This window comes from Haplochromis burtoni, unplaced genomic scaffold (genome assembly GCF_018398535.1).
Source record: "Haplochromis burtoni strain Fernald_Lab_line unplaced genomic scaffold, NCSU_Asbu1 Contig_179, whole genome shotgun sequence".
Classification (NCBI taxonomy): Eukaryota; Metazoa; Chordata; class Actinopteri; order Cichliformes; family Cichlidae; genus Haplochromis; species Haplochromis burtoni.
In genome coordinates this window covers 1,003,087-1,021,162 of record NW_024582540.1, presented here as the reverse complement: position 1 = coordinate 1,021,162, position 18,076 = coordinate 1,003,087, and the positions used below count along the sequence as shown (strand labels likewise).

The window sequence follows — 18,076 nt, the reverse complement described above, 5'->3', positions numbered from 1 at the left end:
TTTGTATCGAAAAAATATCGAACCGTGACACCAAAGTATCGAACCGAACCGTGAATTTTGTGTATCGTTGCACCCCTAATATATATACATGTATATTTTTTAAAAAAAGGAAAAAATGTACCTCCATCAGTTATTCCAACACTGCATGAACCAAAACTCTCAGGTTCTCAATAACCTTATGTTACACAACATGTATGCACAAGGGCACCTCTGTGTACTCACCATTATCACTGTCCACAGTCCCATTTTTGGCATCAGCTCCAATCTCTCTTTCCTCAAGTTTCTTTGTCTCTCCTTCTGTCATCACGCTCCTGGCCTTTGTCCTTGCTTCTATTAATACCGTGACTTTTCTCTCTTCCCCTGCCACCCTCGTCCATCCTACCTCCAAATTGTTTATCTCTGTGGTCCTGTCCCTCCTGCCCTCTCTGCTTCCCTGTCTCTCTTTGTAGTCTTTGTCGTTATTGTATATATACACAGTACGTATTAAGCTATTACTACAACCTGCTTACTGTTTTTACTTGAATAAGTTTGCTTTCCTGTCTAGTATAAATACCGAAAAAAAATTAACCAAAGACCAAGGGCACCTGACAGATTAAACAAGACTTTAGCAGACAGTGTCATATATGGCTGATTTGGGCCCAAATACATGACTTGGGAGACAGGAAATTAATCCTAAACTCCAACAAATTACAAAATAAAGGCTGTCGAAGAAGAAGGAATCCAAAAACTGGGTAGAAACAGTGCTGAGGACCACACAACCAATAGGAACGAGGGAGGATGCGTCAAAGAGATGAGACAAACTGAGTCAATAAATACACAAGGTGATGTGAGCAAACAGGAAACACCTGCGCGGTCAGCTGAACTTAAGTGAGAAAACGAGACAAGGGATGTAAAACTAAATAGAAACCACAAGAAACAAAGATTAATAAAAAAAAAAAACAGGAAGTAACCGAACTGAACAGAAACATGGGCTTGACACAGAGAACTCAGGAGGGCAGGAACACAAACTCGGGGAATGAAATCATGAGAAATGAGCTAAAGTATAAAAAGACTACGCAGAAAGATAGAGAGGTGAAAATGTAAACCATACACAAAGAAATAAACCTAAGATATTTAACAGACACAAGACCCAGGACCCTGACAGAGGATTGTGAAACACCATTGATTCTTCTTGAACTGTGAAGGTGATATAGTCAGATATTTTCATAATTTGACCTTCTAATATTTTAGCATTTTCGTTGGACCTTCACAAAGTTACAACAGGAATACTTTAGATTTTGTATTTCTCACCTTGATCCTGTGCTTCTTATTGACTGTCTTAGTTGCCACCAGCTTTTCTTGTCACTCTAAAAATCGTCCCTTATTTCTGACTCAGTCTTTGACCCCTCAAGTCTCTGTCTTACCCTGTTTTTCAATTTCTGACATTTCTATGTTGTTGTTTTTTTCCTCGTTCTCATTGTCCTCAGACTCCATCACCACCACCGCCCTCCCCCTCCTCTCCTGGGGCTTCATAGCTCTGCAGTGGCTTGGCTCTGACTCATGCTTGGCATGTGTAATGTGCATTCAGGTCTGCATGTGTGTACACGGTGTGTGAGAATAACTCTGTGTGTGTGTCTGTGGTCCACAGAGTCCAGTGAACATGAGGACAAGAGCACAGATGCCTCTGGGGAGGTTGCTGTTGAAGCGTCAATCCAGGCCCCAGCATCTGCTGAGCCTCCAACCGAAGGAGAGGAGGCCCCAAAATCTCCCTGCAAGTCCCCAACCAAAGTTCTAGATGCAGATGAAGAAGAGCTGGGTCCCCTGCCTGATAACTGGGAGATGGCCTACACTGAGAAGGGGGAAGTTTACTTCATAGAGTAAGCGATATCTTCTTATTAAATGAGGATATTTTCTTTTTTGTGTGACAACTATACCATTCTAAGCATACAATGTAACTGTAACTGTTACAGGGCTTTACTTATAAAATAAATAAATAAATAAAAGCTTAAAGCACATTCAATGTAAAGCACTTTGCAAAGTGCACTTACTTTAAAATCATGGTTTATGTATGGCTGTGTGAAAACTTTATAGCTCTGACCTTGTGTTGAATAATTGATGAAACTCCAGTGCTCCTAATCAGACAGGATACACACACACACACACACACACACACACACACACACACACACACACACAAAAGTTTTGCCCTCTCATCACACCCTTCCTAATTAGTGGCTGAGGGCTAATTACCAGATTAATGACCGTTTAGTTTACCTTAGAAATCCCCTTGTTTCGCAGCATCCCTGCACACGTACAAACACAGGTCATTACTGTTACTCTGCGCTCCGCTCTTTCTCTTATCTCCTCTGTCTGTGTCTCGCTGACCTCGGTTTGCACCGTTCCTCCTTCCATTGCCATCGTCTACATCTGCCTCTTTCTTCTTCTCCAGTCACAACACCAAAACGACATCATGGCTCGATCCTCGGCTCGCAAAGAAAGCAAAGCCGCCAGAAGAATGCAGGGAAGACGGTGAGTGCGAACAACCTGATTTAGTTATTTTTTTCTCTCTTAAGCTTTAGTTTATCTGAAGTTCATCGCTTGGTGTTTGTGGAAGTGTGTTGTCTTTGCTGTTTGTGTACCACTGTTGTCTGCTCCAGACTCACAGTTGCAGCCTGTTTGCTCCTCTTGAGTAAAAAGAACACAAAAACACTCAAATTGAGATGTTTGTTAGTGTGCACTGCTCCCAGCTTTCTCCACAGGTTTTGTGGGGGTGTACTCGTACAGGAAGGTTGAAACCCAGACAGACTAAACTGGGCTAATAAACTCTCCCGGTTTAGATTTGTTGCTGAGAATGGATCATTAAGCATATGATTGTCTTGCAAGATGTGCAGAGATGAAGGTAGTTCTTTCATTAAATGTCCTTTTATTGCCTATCGGGCAAATGTTGAGAAAATAATGAACTTTAGAGCAAAACTGTATGTGCACTCAGTGAGGGGAAAATGTTTAAAGCTAGTTCAAATTCTAATTTAGAAAACGGAGATCTCTTCAGACTTTTTCAGCGTGAAAAGGTAAAGAATGTGAATATGAGAAAACTCTTTATAAACTGTAATAGGAGAAATATATTATTTGTAAAACTGAGAAAAAAAAAAAGTTTGGCTACTAAGGTAGAAATGATCAGACCAGGATGTGTTACATGTTCTGTGTGTCCAAGAGCAGGTGGATGGGTGATGAGAGGTGTATATGTGTGTCTGCGTCTGTGGCTAGCAGCACATCTGTGTGATCACTGTGTGAAAGGAAAGCACCGCTTGCCTCACAAGGATGTAAACGTTATAATTATAGTTAGGACTGCACTGGTACACAGTGCTTAGCCAAAGGTATTTAGGCCACCCTAGTTGAATAGAGTTAGATCCACTAATTTGTTCAATGAAGAAGTGTTTTAGAATATATTCCTTAACATTCAACAAAGTCAAAAGTTTGTGGTTTTCAAGTCAGAACTGAGTATTAAGCTGCTGACGGGTTTCGGATTTAAGATTTTCCAGCAACCTGTAGGGGCTGATTTATTATATTTGCATGAAAAAAAAAATTCCTCTCACAAGGATTTGATTGAATCTTGAAGCTGAAGAGCAAATGCACTTCAAGGAAAAAGAGGCCTTTTGTCATGTGGCAGGCAGGATTAGGAGCTGAATTTAAACACAACTTTATTGCTGTTTGCTGTCAATAGACCGAGTTAACAAAATAATGATGGAGTGGCACACGGACACGAGACGTGTGACTTTCAAAATAAAACGGGAAGTAACACTGAGACCAGGACTAAGACACACAAACCACGCAGACATGAGGATATTACTGGGAAAACAGGATGGGACCATTAAAGATAAACTAGAACACAGACTACAAACAGAGGGCAAGACTATGAGAAACCGGACACAGAAGAGAACTGGGATCATAAGAAAGAACACAATAAACTAAAGACCAGAAACAAATAGAGAACCAGAATCACAATCCACATATTCCAAAAGAGCAAATCATGAGACCACATTGAAGATCCAGGTCTACGATGCCTTTACATTGTGTGAGGACTAAAGCAGGGACAGATGGGAAAAATGGCAGGTTGTATTCAGACGGCCTGAGAATGAGTCAAAGGTGCCAAAGGGAATAAGATGCTTCTGTTATTATTTTTTGTCATCATTAACTGAACAAAACAACTCAATAATTAAAAAAAAATTAAATTAAATTAAGACCTCGAATAAAAATGACTGGCCTGTAACCATAACTGTGTGCTTCAGAATGTATCACTCCAGTATAAAACACAGTTTATTGTGTTTTAAAGTCTGGAGAGTTCAGCTGCTCTAGTAAAGACATAAATCTTTTACAAACAAATACCTATGGAGATTTATTGTTGGCGAAAGGGCCAATTTGTTACCTTAAAAAAAGCTGGGCAGTGCAGTTTTTAGCAAACATTACTCAAACAGGAGCAAAAAGTGTATTTCTTTGGGATTATTTGCCACTGAGGATGAATACGTTTTGGCTGGTCCAGTGTAGCAGCTCCGAAACCTTTTGGTGTGTTTGACTCTTGTGATATGTTCACTGTCGGGGAGCATTGACCTGACCTGTCACTCTCTGTCTTGAATAAATGTTTCGAGGTCAAAGCAGCAACGTCTGTCCAGGAAGGAAGAAACAAAGGTCTCAAAAACGGTGTGTTATTAGTCCTCTCTAACCTGTTTACGATTTTGTGGCCCTCGTGTTTAGAGCACGAGAATGGTGTGTGTGGATGTGTGGACGAGAGAAGAATAAGGTACAGTTTATTAGCTGGTCAGATTAGGTCATTTATTGATTTGCTGCCTTTTCTTTATACGTGTCAGCATCATTATCTTTGGGGTTTGTTTAGAAGCAGTTTTAATGAAGCAAAGCAAAAATCGACTCTGACAACACAGAAATTTTTAGGAAAGATTTGCATCCGTTATTCTGCTACACATTGAAGCGCAGTGGTGATACAGCGTGATGAGATGTATGACGATAAGGTGATCTAACGTCCCTGCTGCTGTCACAGCCGGCCACTGAATTAGTTTGTGATGTGATCCGCCAGAACAAGCTCTAAATCGATACCTTCTACCTCTCCTCTGTTCTTCATCCCTTCAGTCCTCTCCCTCACCTCACATCTCCCCCTCTCTCCCCTTTCAGTCTCTCTCTTCAGTTTCTCCTGTCTTTCCCTCACTCTCTGCCTCGCTATCGCTCTTCCTCTTCCCAGTAAAGGCCCAGACTGTGACAGGAATTCTAATAACGGCGTTCAGCTCTGCACAAACTGGCTCTTACTCTCTCCCACACACACACAATAAGTTGTTGGTTCAGGCTCTTTTCACGAACATGGCTGACAGTACTTTAGCTTTGCTGTGGAGGATGTCTGTAAAGTTTCTGTCAGATCCGATTACGACTTTATCTTTTAGAAAGGCATCAGGTCCTGTTGTGTTTAGCAGCTGCTACAATAGCTTATGGAGCTCCGTGTAATCTCTCACTGAAAATTAGTTTCATGCTCTGTATGTAAAAGTGGACGTAGGCAAAGTGGCGCCTCCCAGTGGTTTGGGAGAAACTCTAATGAACCTTCAAGTCTAACATTTCGGTGTCGCCATCTTTTTTTTTGTCTTTTTTTAAAAACATTTACATACATTTCTGTGCAAAACTCTCGAGCCTGCCCCTCAAGGAAGAAGACTTTCTCTTAGTTTTTTTAAAGTCATGAACAATAGTTCTCCAGACTTGCAGGTCTTGCAAGTAGTTCTTTGGACATTGGTTGCTTTTTCACTCATTTTCAGTCCAGTCCTTGCACCTTACCATTTTCAGAGAAATGTTTTTTGTTTGTTAAGCCACTTAGCACTGACCTTTGAGTCATTCAAGCGTAAAAAAGGCACTTTAACTTAACAGACAGCTTAAAAAATGCCAAACATAACACAGTTTGTTTGACAGGCATAAAATTGTTTGGGGTTTTTTATTCCCCCCCCCCAAAAAACCTGTTAGCTGAAAACTTGGTATATCTCAGGATGGTGTGCAGTGTGTCTTTAAAAAAAATTAGGAAACTGGACAAGTGGAGGACAAAAGAAGTGCCAGGGATATTAAAAAAGAGCAGAAGAACAGTATCTGAAAGTCATGTTCTTAAAAAATAGGAAAAAATATTGTGTGAAGACCTGACACAGATCTGACCTGCACCTGGACTTTCAGGTACAACAGTGAGTGTAAAACATGGTGGAGGCAATGCAACACTATCTGGAAGCCATTTGATTGGCTATAGCATCGTTTTTAGCATGACAATGATCCCAAACATACATGGATAAACCCCACACTCACAGAGTGGGTTTTTCTGGACACAAAATGGAACAAAAAGCAGCCAACATCCAAAGACTGCCCTTCAAGAAACCAGCAGAACTTAATTGAAGACACCCATTTTGGCTCAAGACTTTTGCACACTACTATTTTTCGAGAGGATTGACGCGCTAGTAGAGTCACCCTCTAGTGGCCATTTAAGAAACTGCAGTTTTGACACTTTATTTTACTTTTCAGTTTCTTTCTTTTTGCCTTCACTGTGTGAAGTTGAGTTATCTTTTTCTCTTTTTTAATCTTTTGCTGTGCCTGTTTCCGTCTTCGGAGGAAGCAGTTGTTAAAGGAATTTAATGCTTAAGTAATCACTACTGGCAGAGGAATTTGGATCAAAGACTGTTAGCAGAGCGTTTGTGAAGGCCCTGGATGACACATCACGTCCTCTCACAGCACCTATGAATTAATGTCTTCCAGAAAACAGGTTTAGATGCCAGGAAATTTTCTTTTTTGGTATAAACAGCTAAGCAAGCACATGGGATGACAGAAGGATATGTAGTAGTTTAATCCAGCATCCCCATCCTTACATTACTCGCACTGTTCTTATTTTTTTGTAATGGTCTCCTGTAGCTCTTGGTGATATAATGTTCTGCCAAATTTTTGATGTTTGTGCAATACCTTGGTGCTCCCGCTGTAAAACGTGATAATTTAAAAGCATTTTTCCATTTTTGCCCACTTTAATGGACATGTAATTTTCAGATGATGAAATATGCATGAAAGCAAGGATATCAAATTATGCAAGGGGCGTGAATAAAACAATAAATGTGGGATGGGAACATCAAGAAGAGGTGGTGCTGTTTTTAACTGCCCCTCTGCCTGAAGGATTTCCCAGAGTCTCATAGCCTCAGGCAGGAAACAGAAAAATATTCAGACACACTTTCATCAGTGCTTTTTTTTTCTTCCTTCTTCCCTCTTGTTATTCCCTTTCCGTTGCTTCCACGTCTGGTCCTTTTGCTCCACTTTCCTTGAGCATTTCATATCCTCATTCGCTATTCCCTTTCCCTTCACTTAGCCTCTCTGCGTTCTTTTGCTCACATGCTGCATTTTTTGGCTGAGTTTGAGAAGATGGCTGTTTGTGCTTTATGTGTTTGCACAAATTTACAACCATTGTGTGCATTGTAATGTATGTATTTGCTGAGACTCAATCCCAGAGTTCAAAGGCTTGTCACCTCAGATCTGGTTCTTTTTGTCAATTAGTCTTTTGTTCCATAACTCAAGCACATATCCCTTCTCTCGCTCAGAGCAGGAAAAAACAGGACAAGCTTCAAGTCCCTCCAAGAGTTGTTTTGAATTCTGCCTTTCATACGCACTCAATCCCTGCGTCATTTTCCAAGTAATCCCAGCGCTGTCGACAAAAACATACTGTTTATTGTCATTCAGAGGCGGGATTTCTCACTAAGGCCAACGTCACAGTGTCAAAACCGTGTTTGCAGCTAGCTGCGATAGATGGAAATGGGTTCAGGCTTGCATACAAAGAGCGCTGGAGCACACTCTCAGAGAGCGACGCTAAAAATGTTACCTCAGAGTTTCATCACTGTTATTACACTGAGTCATGTCTGGACCACGACCATTTCTCTGTCTCGAGTTTTCTCATCTTTTCACTCTCATTTTTCTGCAATCACTGTTTTATACGTTTCTGTCTTGACGGCTCTTTTGTATTTTCTGTCTATGCTGTCTAGAGCTAGACTGCAAAATGGTTTAAAAAATGCACCTGAGGACAAATTCTCACAGTTCTACTTAGTTTTTTAAGAGGGAGTCTTCATCTGGGAGATTTTTCCAGTTTTTTAGTTTCTGCTGTTGGTCAGATAATTAGTTTTAATATGCCAGGTTTTACTATTTTGCTGATGCTGCAAACCGAATGATTTATCTGTCATTACAAATATAATTTCTAGTTAAAATTATGTTGAAAATCCTTTTTTGCAGCCCTACATGGAAATCTTGTGGAATTTGTATTTCTTTGAGTTTATTCTTGAAGTCATTGTTGGCTTCTTTGCTGTCAGATGAGTCAGATGAGTTCATTGTATCTGCTCGTGGCTTCCTGTTGGTCAGAGAGACGTTTTGTGAGAGGGAAGATGAGTCATCTAATGCAGAGGAATCACAATTAGACTTTATGTCAAGAGAGACAGCAATACACATACACACTAATGAGCAAACACAAGTGAGCCCCCTCAATGCTCACGCTATATTCAGACACACGAGGAATTTGATTTAATGTCAGAGATGATGACACATTTCAGCCATTTTTAATACACACACGCTCTTCCCCCACATACACGCGCACACACCGCAAATATAGACTCGATTGAATGCTTAAAAACACACATAAACACACACACACACACACCCCTCGCTCTCTGTATTGCCGCGGCAGGAAATAGAGACAAGACAGAGCCCTCAGCTCGGGCGAGGGGGGGAAAAAAAGAAAGACTTCCACTGGTGGTTTCCATGGAAACTGTCTCCCTTTCAGTTCAGGGGGAGGGAAAGCGACTAGTGGATGACTTAGGCTGACATTTAAGGTGGCTCGTGGACAGGGTGGTAAGGAATTTAAGGTGGTTTGAAGTATGAATCCATCAGGCTTTTTCGCCTCGAGGATTAGAAGGGTCATTTAAGGTAATGGCGGTGCGGCACGGGCGGCTTGAGCAAACAGTAAAGCAGAGGAACGATAATTGAGGCGTGCAGCCCTTTCACCTTGGGCTGCACAGTCAGCATGCTCAGCAGCAGGACACACACACACAGACTGACACATTCACACATGGATCATTTATATTTACATCACAGATCTGTTCATAATTTTATTACAACGCGGCGGGATGATGTCGCTGTATCAGTATCACATGGACCAAATAATTGTAAAAATAATAGGACTGATGGTGGGTGTGGGTGGGTGTGTGACTCTTTAAGTGGGTCAGGCTGTGTTTTGGATTTGTACTGTTTAAAAAATGTCTCTTTTAATACCTGAGTTATGTGCTCTTATGTTGCTTTGAGAAATCTAAATATGTTGTTTTATGTTCAGTGTTTTCACAACAATTTCCACAAATTTCCTCCAAATTTAATGAAACGTTCTTCTGCTTAGAGGCAGAATCAATAAATGACCTCACATTATTAATTAATCTATAAAGCAGCATGTACACACATCGACTGATTGGTTTTTGTTATAAAAACTATTGAGTGTGGAAACTCTTGTGCTTCACAGACGTTTTACTACATTACAAACTTCTTTACAGGATAAATAATCTGTAAAATCATGAGAAAATTTTGATGTTTTGAACTAAGATATTTTATGTAAATACAATTATAACAATTATATTTTTACAGGGGGATTTTTAAAGTTGACCAAAGAACCTGATCACCAAACAAATAAAATTATTATCAGCCCAGGAACTCGTTTGAAACTTATTGTGCTTTACAGATTTTAATAGTCAGTGCTAGAAATACATTTTGGTCAGTCCTAAATTTAAAAACCAAGTCTTGAAACTGTTGTGCAAACGAGTGAGGTATAAAGCAAAACCGCTAACCCACACACACACCACAGCCACACACCTTTCCGTTACAAATGCAACAGCGTTAAATGGTAAATGGCCTGTATTTATATAGCGCTTCACTAGTCCCTAAGGACCCCAAAGCGCTTTACATATCCAGTCATCCACCCATTCACACACACATTCACACACTGGTGATGGCAGCTACATTGTAGCCACAGCTGCCCTGGGGCGCACTGACAGAGGCGAGGCTGCCGGACACTGGCGCCACCGGGCCCTCTGACCACACACACACTAGGCCCATGTTTTTATTCGCCTCCCTCGGTGCTTCTCTTCTAGCCTCATCTGTAATCTGTGTGACAGTAGTTTCGTTCTTTGTTCATCACCTTTGCTTTATTAGTGGTGGAAAGTGACCGTCTACAGTCGTCTGAAAAATGCATTTTTTCACTAGACTCCATGCAGTCCTCTGAAATACTAAGTACAACCTTGCTGCTAGAAATTAAGCAGGTAAGCACCAACCAAGCGCTGCTAATCAAATGCACTTGGTTAACTGATCATCAGTAAGTTTTGGCAGTTTGCTGGTTTGGAGCATTCAGGTGTGGACGTCCCAATAAATTTATCCCAAGGTCAGACCGTGTAGTGATCAGGGAAACTCAAAATACCCAAGAGCTAAATCTCAGACTCTGCAGGCCTCAGTTAGCATGTTAGATGTTAAACTTCATGACAGCAGAATTAGAAAAAGAGTGAACAAGTATTTAAAATGTAGCCAAAATACAAACCCAAAAGACTTCTGGAACAGTCGTCAGCACGGTGCCCAAGTCATCAGCACCGTGCTGACGACTTGGGCTTGTTACACGGCAGCTGCACTTTGAGTCATTAAGTCCACCATTCTCATCGCATGTCAAAGTATTATAGAGTCAAATGTGGGACCATCTTGGAAAAAAGCTTAAGCTTGGCTCAAAATCGGTTGTGCAACAGAACAGTGCTCACAAGCACAGCAGCAAGTCTACAACAGTGACTGAAAAAGGAAAGAATCAAGGTGTTGCAATGGTTCAGTCAAAAGTCCAGACTCAACCTGAGTGAATTGCTGTGGTGGGACCTTAAGCGAATGCCTGCAAACCTCAATGAACTGATGTTGTAAAGAAGAGTGAGCCAAAATTCCTCCACAATGATGTGAGAGACTGATGAAGTCGTCCAGAAAACGATTACTTAGAGTTATTGCTGCCAAAGCTGGTTGTATAAGCTACTGAATCATGGGGTGTACTTAGTTTTTCACAGGTTTCAGCTATAAATTACACGAATGAGACTATTTAAGACCCGAAGATAAATAATACGAGAAATAGGATGAACACTTCAAGAGCACTAATGCTAATGAGACATGCTATATATCCGGTATATGTCTGAGTGGGAGGGAAACAGATGGACTGTTGCTGAGTAGGTGTGTGTGTTTTTCTATGTTAGCTCAATCTTATAGTGCAATTTAAACCCACCCTTGTGTTTCTTATAGCTTCCTGCAAGCTGAGTGCTAAACCAGAAAACCAAAACATCTTGAATTTTGCAAAAACCGGCAGAGGGAGCTCACAACAACATGTTGTACAAGGTGTGTTTGGCATGATTGTGCACCACAGTGGAAAGTTAGAAGTAAATTAGAAGAAACCCGGCATTGAGTACAGGAGTTTGTGCAGCGCCTTGACCCAGTTCCTTTATAATAGAGAGAGGAGAGATAAATCAGCGAAGGGATGGATGAAGTGAGAAGGGAACAGAACCAGAGGAGGGAGAGGAGGAGACAATTAACACAACAGCCACGGAAGCTGTCCAAGGCGAAAACAAGTGGGTGGGTGACGGAGACAAACATGAAGTAGTATGTTGTTGATATTTGGCCTTGAAGGATTTGTGCTCACGATAACAGGCGGAGAAAGAAAAGAGAAAGAAAGCAGGCCGAGGTGTCAGATGATTTAAATGTTCTTTTCCTCCCACCCTGTTTTGGGCTGACGTCTTTGTTGTGATTCGCGTCTCCATGAAGAAGCCACCACTGCAGATCGAAGTGCTGTCTGTCTATTAAAGGAGCGCTTGGGAGCGTCTAGCTGTGAGCTCGGAGATTCATGCCGTCTCCCCTCAGTGGTTCAATTTAGAGTCTACCTTCCTTCCCTCAGCTCTCAGCATTGACTGACTTCATTTCCCTTATCTGGTTTTTCTTTCCCTCAGAGCTGCCCTACGGCTGGGAGAAGATAGATGACCCCATCTACGGCAGCTACTACGTAGAGTAAGTTTCCCCGTTGTCTTTGGATAAACCAGCCACTCTGGAGTAAAACAGGAAATGCATTTCCATGCGCTACAACGCCTCGTTATGAATTATAAATGACTCAATTCCCATTTCTTTTTCATATATTACAGCTATTTCATTAAAGCTTTAAAGTAAAGCGCTTGCTTATGAGGGCTGTCCTGCAGGTTATATGACAAACACACTTTTTTTTGTTGCTCTTTTTATTCAGATGCAGTTTTAAGAGGCTGCTGTTTCTGTTTTGTCATTAATTTACAAAATGTGCTTATTTATATAATTTAATTGCGCCTAAGAATTACTAAAGGAATTATATTTTACACCCAAGTCATAACCATAGTCATGAAATTTAATGCATTATTAAATTTTAACAAACTGTAGATGGAGTTGCAGTTCTGATACAAATTTGTGATTTGTATCAGAATTACAGACTAGATAAACTAGCTTTGTGTTGTTAAGCTGTTACAGTGATCGTGGTTGCAAACACCTGCCAGACATTAGTTTTACATCCAGCAGAAACATGTTCCACAGATATTTTCTGGCAATTTATCTCCATCCTTCTGCTGTTTTTACTTGAGGAGAGTGCTAATATTTACTAGCAACAGCAGCTGAAAATTTGACTAAGAGCTGGGCTCTCAGCAAGACTAACAACCCTTTCCTTCAAAAAGGAGTTATTTAACTCAGCAGATTTTTAAATGTTGGTGATTTAAAACGTGGAAAGCTGCTATTTTTTTTTTATGAATGAGCACTCACTTTTGGCACTTGAATACCTCTGAATTCAAGGTTCACAAAAATATAAAATAAAAGCATGATTGCTGTGAACACATTTCTAATAAAGCATTGCACTGTGGTATTTCTGTTGGCTTTCAGAGAGGCTTTAATCTGTCCTTGTTCATAATTTGTGACAATGCACTGTATTTACAGTCACATCAATAGAAGGACTCAGTTTGAGAACCCGGTCCTGGAAGCCAAGAGACGCCTGGAGCAGCAGAGGCAGATGCAGAGCCAGGGACTCTCTGCTCTACCGCTGCCTACAATTTACAGAGGTACAATTCCACACCGTGTCCAGTACTTACATGAAAACATGCTGACAGGCTCACGCAGTTGCACAAATATGAAAATGCCATGACTGCAGAAAGAATGTGTGTAGCACATAGCCTTGGTCTTGAGGCCATCTCACGCTAATGCATTTTTGAAATAATTACACATTTTCCCTCCAGTGCTGAAATTCTGGATTGAATACTTTGCATTTTCTTCCTCTTTTCACGGCTTATGTCATAGAGTGGGCTGTTTCACGAGTGTTTGATGGGGCAGATTAACAGTGTCACAGTGTACAGGGTCGAATGGAAATCACAGGCAGTGCGGGGGACAGAGAACATGCCAGCCCTAAGGCCCCTAGTGGTCATATCCAGGCATGCGTATGATGACATACTACAGCAGGACATTATTACTCCTTCATCTGAGTAAAAACTGCTTTTCTCCAGCGAGATTATCAGGATATTGTATCCTCAAGTTTTGGCATTAAGAAAAAAATTACAATAGATGCATCCAGTGCTGAATAAATCACGTAAAAGCAAAAAAATGACTCAATAACACAATGTTCAACAGTTCTAGAAATGAAAATATGGTGTAAATTTGTCCCTCATAATTTTATCCAAATGCAGAGAAGCCATTGTTTACGAGGGACCCAACCCAGCTGAAGGGCACCTTCCTATCGACAGCCCTGCAGAAGAGCAACATGGGATTTGGCTTTACAATTATAGGAGGCGACGAGCCCGACGAGTTCCTGCAAGTGAAGAGCGTAATACCAGATGGACCTGCTGCTCAGGATGGAAAAATGGACACAGGTAATTATATGTAGCGTGCAATTTTGACAACTGGTTTCAAAATAAATTGAGGTTTAAACAAACTGCAAGCTGTCACCGCTGTCACTGCTGATAGTGTAATGTTTGTAGAAATGTTTAAGCACTCCCTCATTACTGTGACACCTCAGTGTTATGGACCTTTATTTTTTTCTCATGGCAGATCAAATACAGAGAGCTTTTTGCTGGCAGGAGTTTGAATTTTTACCTGTCTGTTGGCAGGTTCTGTCAACATGTCTGGTTCCTAAAAAAATCCACAGAAAACAGCAGTGTTAGTATTCAGTGCTTTTTTGAGTTACTGTGTAACTTTTAGCAACAAAAGTCAGAACAGATCCAGAGATTTCGTAGCATAAAGAGCAACCATTTAGATCCCGATAGCAGTGCGCACAGAGATCTTGGACGATTGGGTGAATTACTTTACGTTCTTAAGTATTCAAGTCTTTTCAAAACTCTCTTCAAAAGTCAAAGTCAGTAGTTTTCTGTAACAAGTATTTCAACACCGTATACCTTCTAAAGTGCAGTAGAGAGATCATTGTTCCTTAAGAAATATTAAAAGATAAAAAGACATTAAGGTTGTGCGTGTGTGCAGCCTCAGCTTCGTCAGATTTATAGATTTATTTTTCTTTTTTCATGTAGAAGATACAATACTGAATAAAATATATGTCAGCGTGCAGCTTAAATTCTGCAGTCATTAAACTATAGATTAAGAAAATGGTACCATGGCATGAACTTTAAACCTCTACATTGTGTTAATTTCTCAATTTTTCTGTATAACTTTACAATAAGTTACAAGGTGGTTGCACTTTTTCTCCTCGTTCTCTATTCCTGTTGCGATACACACACAAGTTTTAAGTGTTACTGTTTCCATCTCAACAAAAATATAAGTGTGGATTTTTGTGGATTTTTCTCCACAATGACTTCAGTTCTGGACATTTTCAAAACTAATGGTAATGGTTTGTTCCTCATGATCCGCGTACAGTGCATAGAATAAAGCACTATATGAATATGAATGTATGGCGGAGTGGTCGTAAGAGCACAATAATATAAATGTGTTTAGTTGCGAGTTGATTCCATACAAAAAGTAGCGCAGGCTATTTTCTTTCCATCAACCATACCTGTAACATACCCACATCTAAAAGGACTTTTACAGTCATATACAAAATACCAATAGGAGGCACAGTTGGTCCTCTGTGGCAAAATATACAGCTCTCTGTCTCGTTTTTTTATACGAGCATGCGTTATTAAGGTCAATGTCGTTTTCTTCCCGTGATTCCTGTGTTTTTCTTTATTAAAGTCTTCTTCAGTTTCTCTCAAATCCAATTCAAGTCCAGTTATCATTTATTATAAGTCCCCTGTGATGTATAATAAATGGTATCAATATAGTGAAAAAAATTGCCTGTGTACCCCAAGATTCCTGGAAATTTAAAATCTATTGCTATTGTTTCCACATCCACACAAATAAGAATTCATGGGCATCATTTGTCCTTGTTGGCATATTTGGGATGCCCTATATTTATGCCTGTGGCACTGTACGTCCCAGACAAGGACTCCAGTTTCCTCCCAGTACACCCTGTCCTCTGTCAGTGCACTGTAACATCTTCCTTTTAATAAGATGGAGAGAAAAAAGGTTTGATTGGCCATAACTGACATCAGCCCACACACCACCTACTTCATTAGGAGATTCAATCTGCCTTGATAGCCAAACAGCAGGAACACAAACAGTCCAGGTAAAATAATTTGTACACAGGTGTACCAGTGTCAGACACCCCCAGACATGTGTTTGTGCTTTGATTCGTAAACACAAACGAGCAGCAATGCTGTCTCACGTGGCTCGCTTAGTGGCTGGAAAGAACCTGCATTGCTGTGTGTGGAGAGGTACAGATTGGATCCTCGGAGCAGCCAGTGTGTGTTTTCATTCCTGGTGTCCTTGAATAAAGTCCTAAATCCAGTTCATTACCAGTATGTTGTTGAGGATGAAAACGCAGATTCCATAGGTTATTTTAAACTTCACACGCAAAAGCCAGTTTTTAGGTTTAAGATAAAAAGCCAATGTTAGAAAAATCACAGTAGGCCACCGTCACAGGATCAGAGGAGGACAAGCTTCATGTGTGCTCTCTTCCGAACCTGCGAGCTGGCCTCATGCCTGGCACGGCCGGTGCCTAAACTGCTCATTTAGAGCTCATTTCAGAGCTGGGATTCCTCCTTCCTGCTTTCAGCTCCTGCTCTGTGCTTTTATGTCTCTCCCTCTGCCTATCAGTTTCTCTTTTATCTGGATTCTATCTCTTTCTGTTTTATCTCCATCTCTCTTTGTCTCTGCAGCTTACCCTTTATTATGCTTCCTTATCTAACCATGTCATCTGACACTTCTCCTCTGTTTTCAGCCTCAGTGTGTTTTCATCCATGTTCTCTTTCTACCTCTCTGGTTTTTCCTCTCTCCATCCCTCTCTCCTGGTCTGTCAGCCTCCCCCCCTCCTCTCTCTCTCTCTCTCTGTTCTGATTTCTGTTCTCTCCAACTTGCTCCTCTACGCTCTGTGACATTGCCAGAGCGCACACACATTCACATTCACACTCGCACACAGTTGCACGCAGACACTCCCTGGCTGAGATTAGCTGGCCTATTTGAGCTGTGCAGCATTGCTCTTAGGGATTGTGTACGATTGTGCATGCGACATGTATGGTGTATGTTTGTGTGTGCGCACATGCTCATGGGAATGTGTGCGTGTCTGCATGTGTGACAGAGAGCGCCGCTAGAAGTGTGAAATAGAGGATTTGAGGCAGCTGTATTTGTCATGGGGCTGTGGATTTAAAGCTGAAATCCATAACTTTCCGCACGTTCAAACTACAGCAGAGATGACGGAGTATCTAGTGTCGTATTTGTGAAGTTATTTCACCTCTTTGTTATTGGTGTGCAGAAAAAAAAATGTTATCAATCAACCAGGCAGAGCAATCTAAAGTTCTAATACTGAGGAGACACCACCAGCCAGGATGGGTGTGCTGAAGGAAACTGAACACACACATATACACACACAATCTTTTAAACAATGGTACTCATGCATTTTGGGTTTTCGACTGTGAGATGGAGTCGGAGGGTTATAATGCGCAGTGCATGAGACTGTAGGTATTTACACATTTGAATTTTTGAGATTTTCTGTCAATTTGCACGAATCATACTCATCAAGACTCTGACCCCTGTCTCATCTCTCTGTCTCACACATACACTTTGGTCGCCTGCTGTGGCAGTGGACTGATACCATGATACTTGTGTGGCACTTTTGAGAGGCGAACTTGTTCTGATGCCGCAGAGAGATGAGACCTTTATTTTTACTGCACACTATGTCATACATGAGCCGCTGACAACAGATCTTTTGGTTTTCTCTGCATCTACTGTGACATTCTGCCATGTGACTGAGGCTGCTCCTGTCTCCTCCCTCAGGTGATGTCATCGTCTACATTAATGACATTTGCGTGCTCGGCACGACGCACGCCGATGTGGTCAAACTTTTCCAGTCTGTACCGATCGGTCAGAGCGTGACCCTCGTGCTCTGTCGAGGGTATCCCCTGCCCTTCGACCCCGAGGACCCAAGCGGTGCGGCCAGCGCTTCCCTGACGCCCATTGGGCTGGAGCACCGCCCGCTGGTGGTGAATGGTCGCGGCAGCTATGACCCGTACCTGGAGTACCTGTCGCTGAGCTCCCAGCTTCCTGGTCAGGCTCTGGCCCAGGCCGGAGCTTCCCATCCCGGAGACACACATCTGGACGGCTCATCCCTGCCGCCCACCACGCCCGGCTCGGCATCGGCGCTCACACCTCACAATGACAACGTGTCAATGGCCTCTTCTGGGACTGGGGCTGTTGCCGGGGCAACAGCACAAGGGGCAGAGCTGCTAACAGTTACCATGGTGAAAGGAGCAGAAGGATTTGGGTTCACCATCGCCGACAGTCCTACCGGTCAGCGAGTTAAACAGGTGAAGTGTCCCAACGCCGCCTCCTCAATCAGTGAACGACTTCAGACCTGTTTAATATTTTAATTGTAATTTTCATTCAGCATTTCAGGAATTAAATGTGTTCTTTCAAGTGCAAACTCTCCACAGTCGGCTAAAATAGTCGAGCTGACTTA

General features: G+C 41.6%; 1 protein-coding gene across 4 annotated transcripts in view; it reads left to right on the top strand.

The window, feature by feature from the left end:
• Window positions 1-18,076, top strand: part of LOC102302058 (membrane-associated guanylate kinase, WW and PDZ domain-containing protein 2) — a 101,784-nt gene that overhangs the window by 63,608 nt on the left and 20,100 nt on the right. For all 4 annotated transcript variants that reach the window (XM_005934185.3, XM_014337433.2, XM_014337434.2 and 1 more), the window contains exons 5-10: window positions 1,628-1,856; window positions 2,429-2,508; window positions 12,027-12,084; window positions 13,024-13,145; window positions 13,764-13,946; window positions 17,395-17,924. In XM_005934185.3, coding sequence (XP_005934247.1) covers window positions 1,628-1,856; window positions 2,429-2,508; window positions 12,027-12,084; window positions 13,024-13,145; window positions 13,764-13,946; window positions 17,395-17,924 — 1,202 coding nt within the window. The remainder of the gene's footprint in view (window positions 1-1,627; window positions 1,857-2,428; window positions 2,509-12,026; window positions 12,085-13,023; window positions 13,146-13,763; window positions 13,947-17,394; window positions 17,925-18,076) is intronic.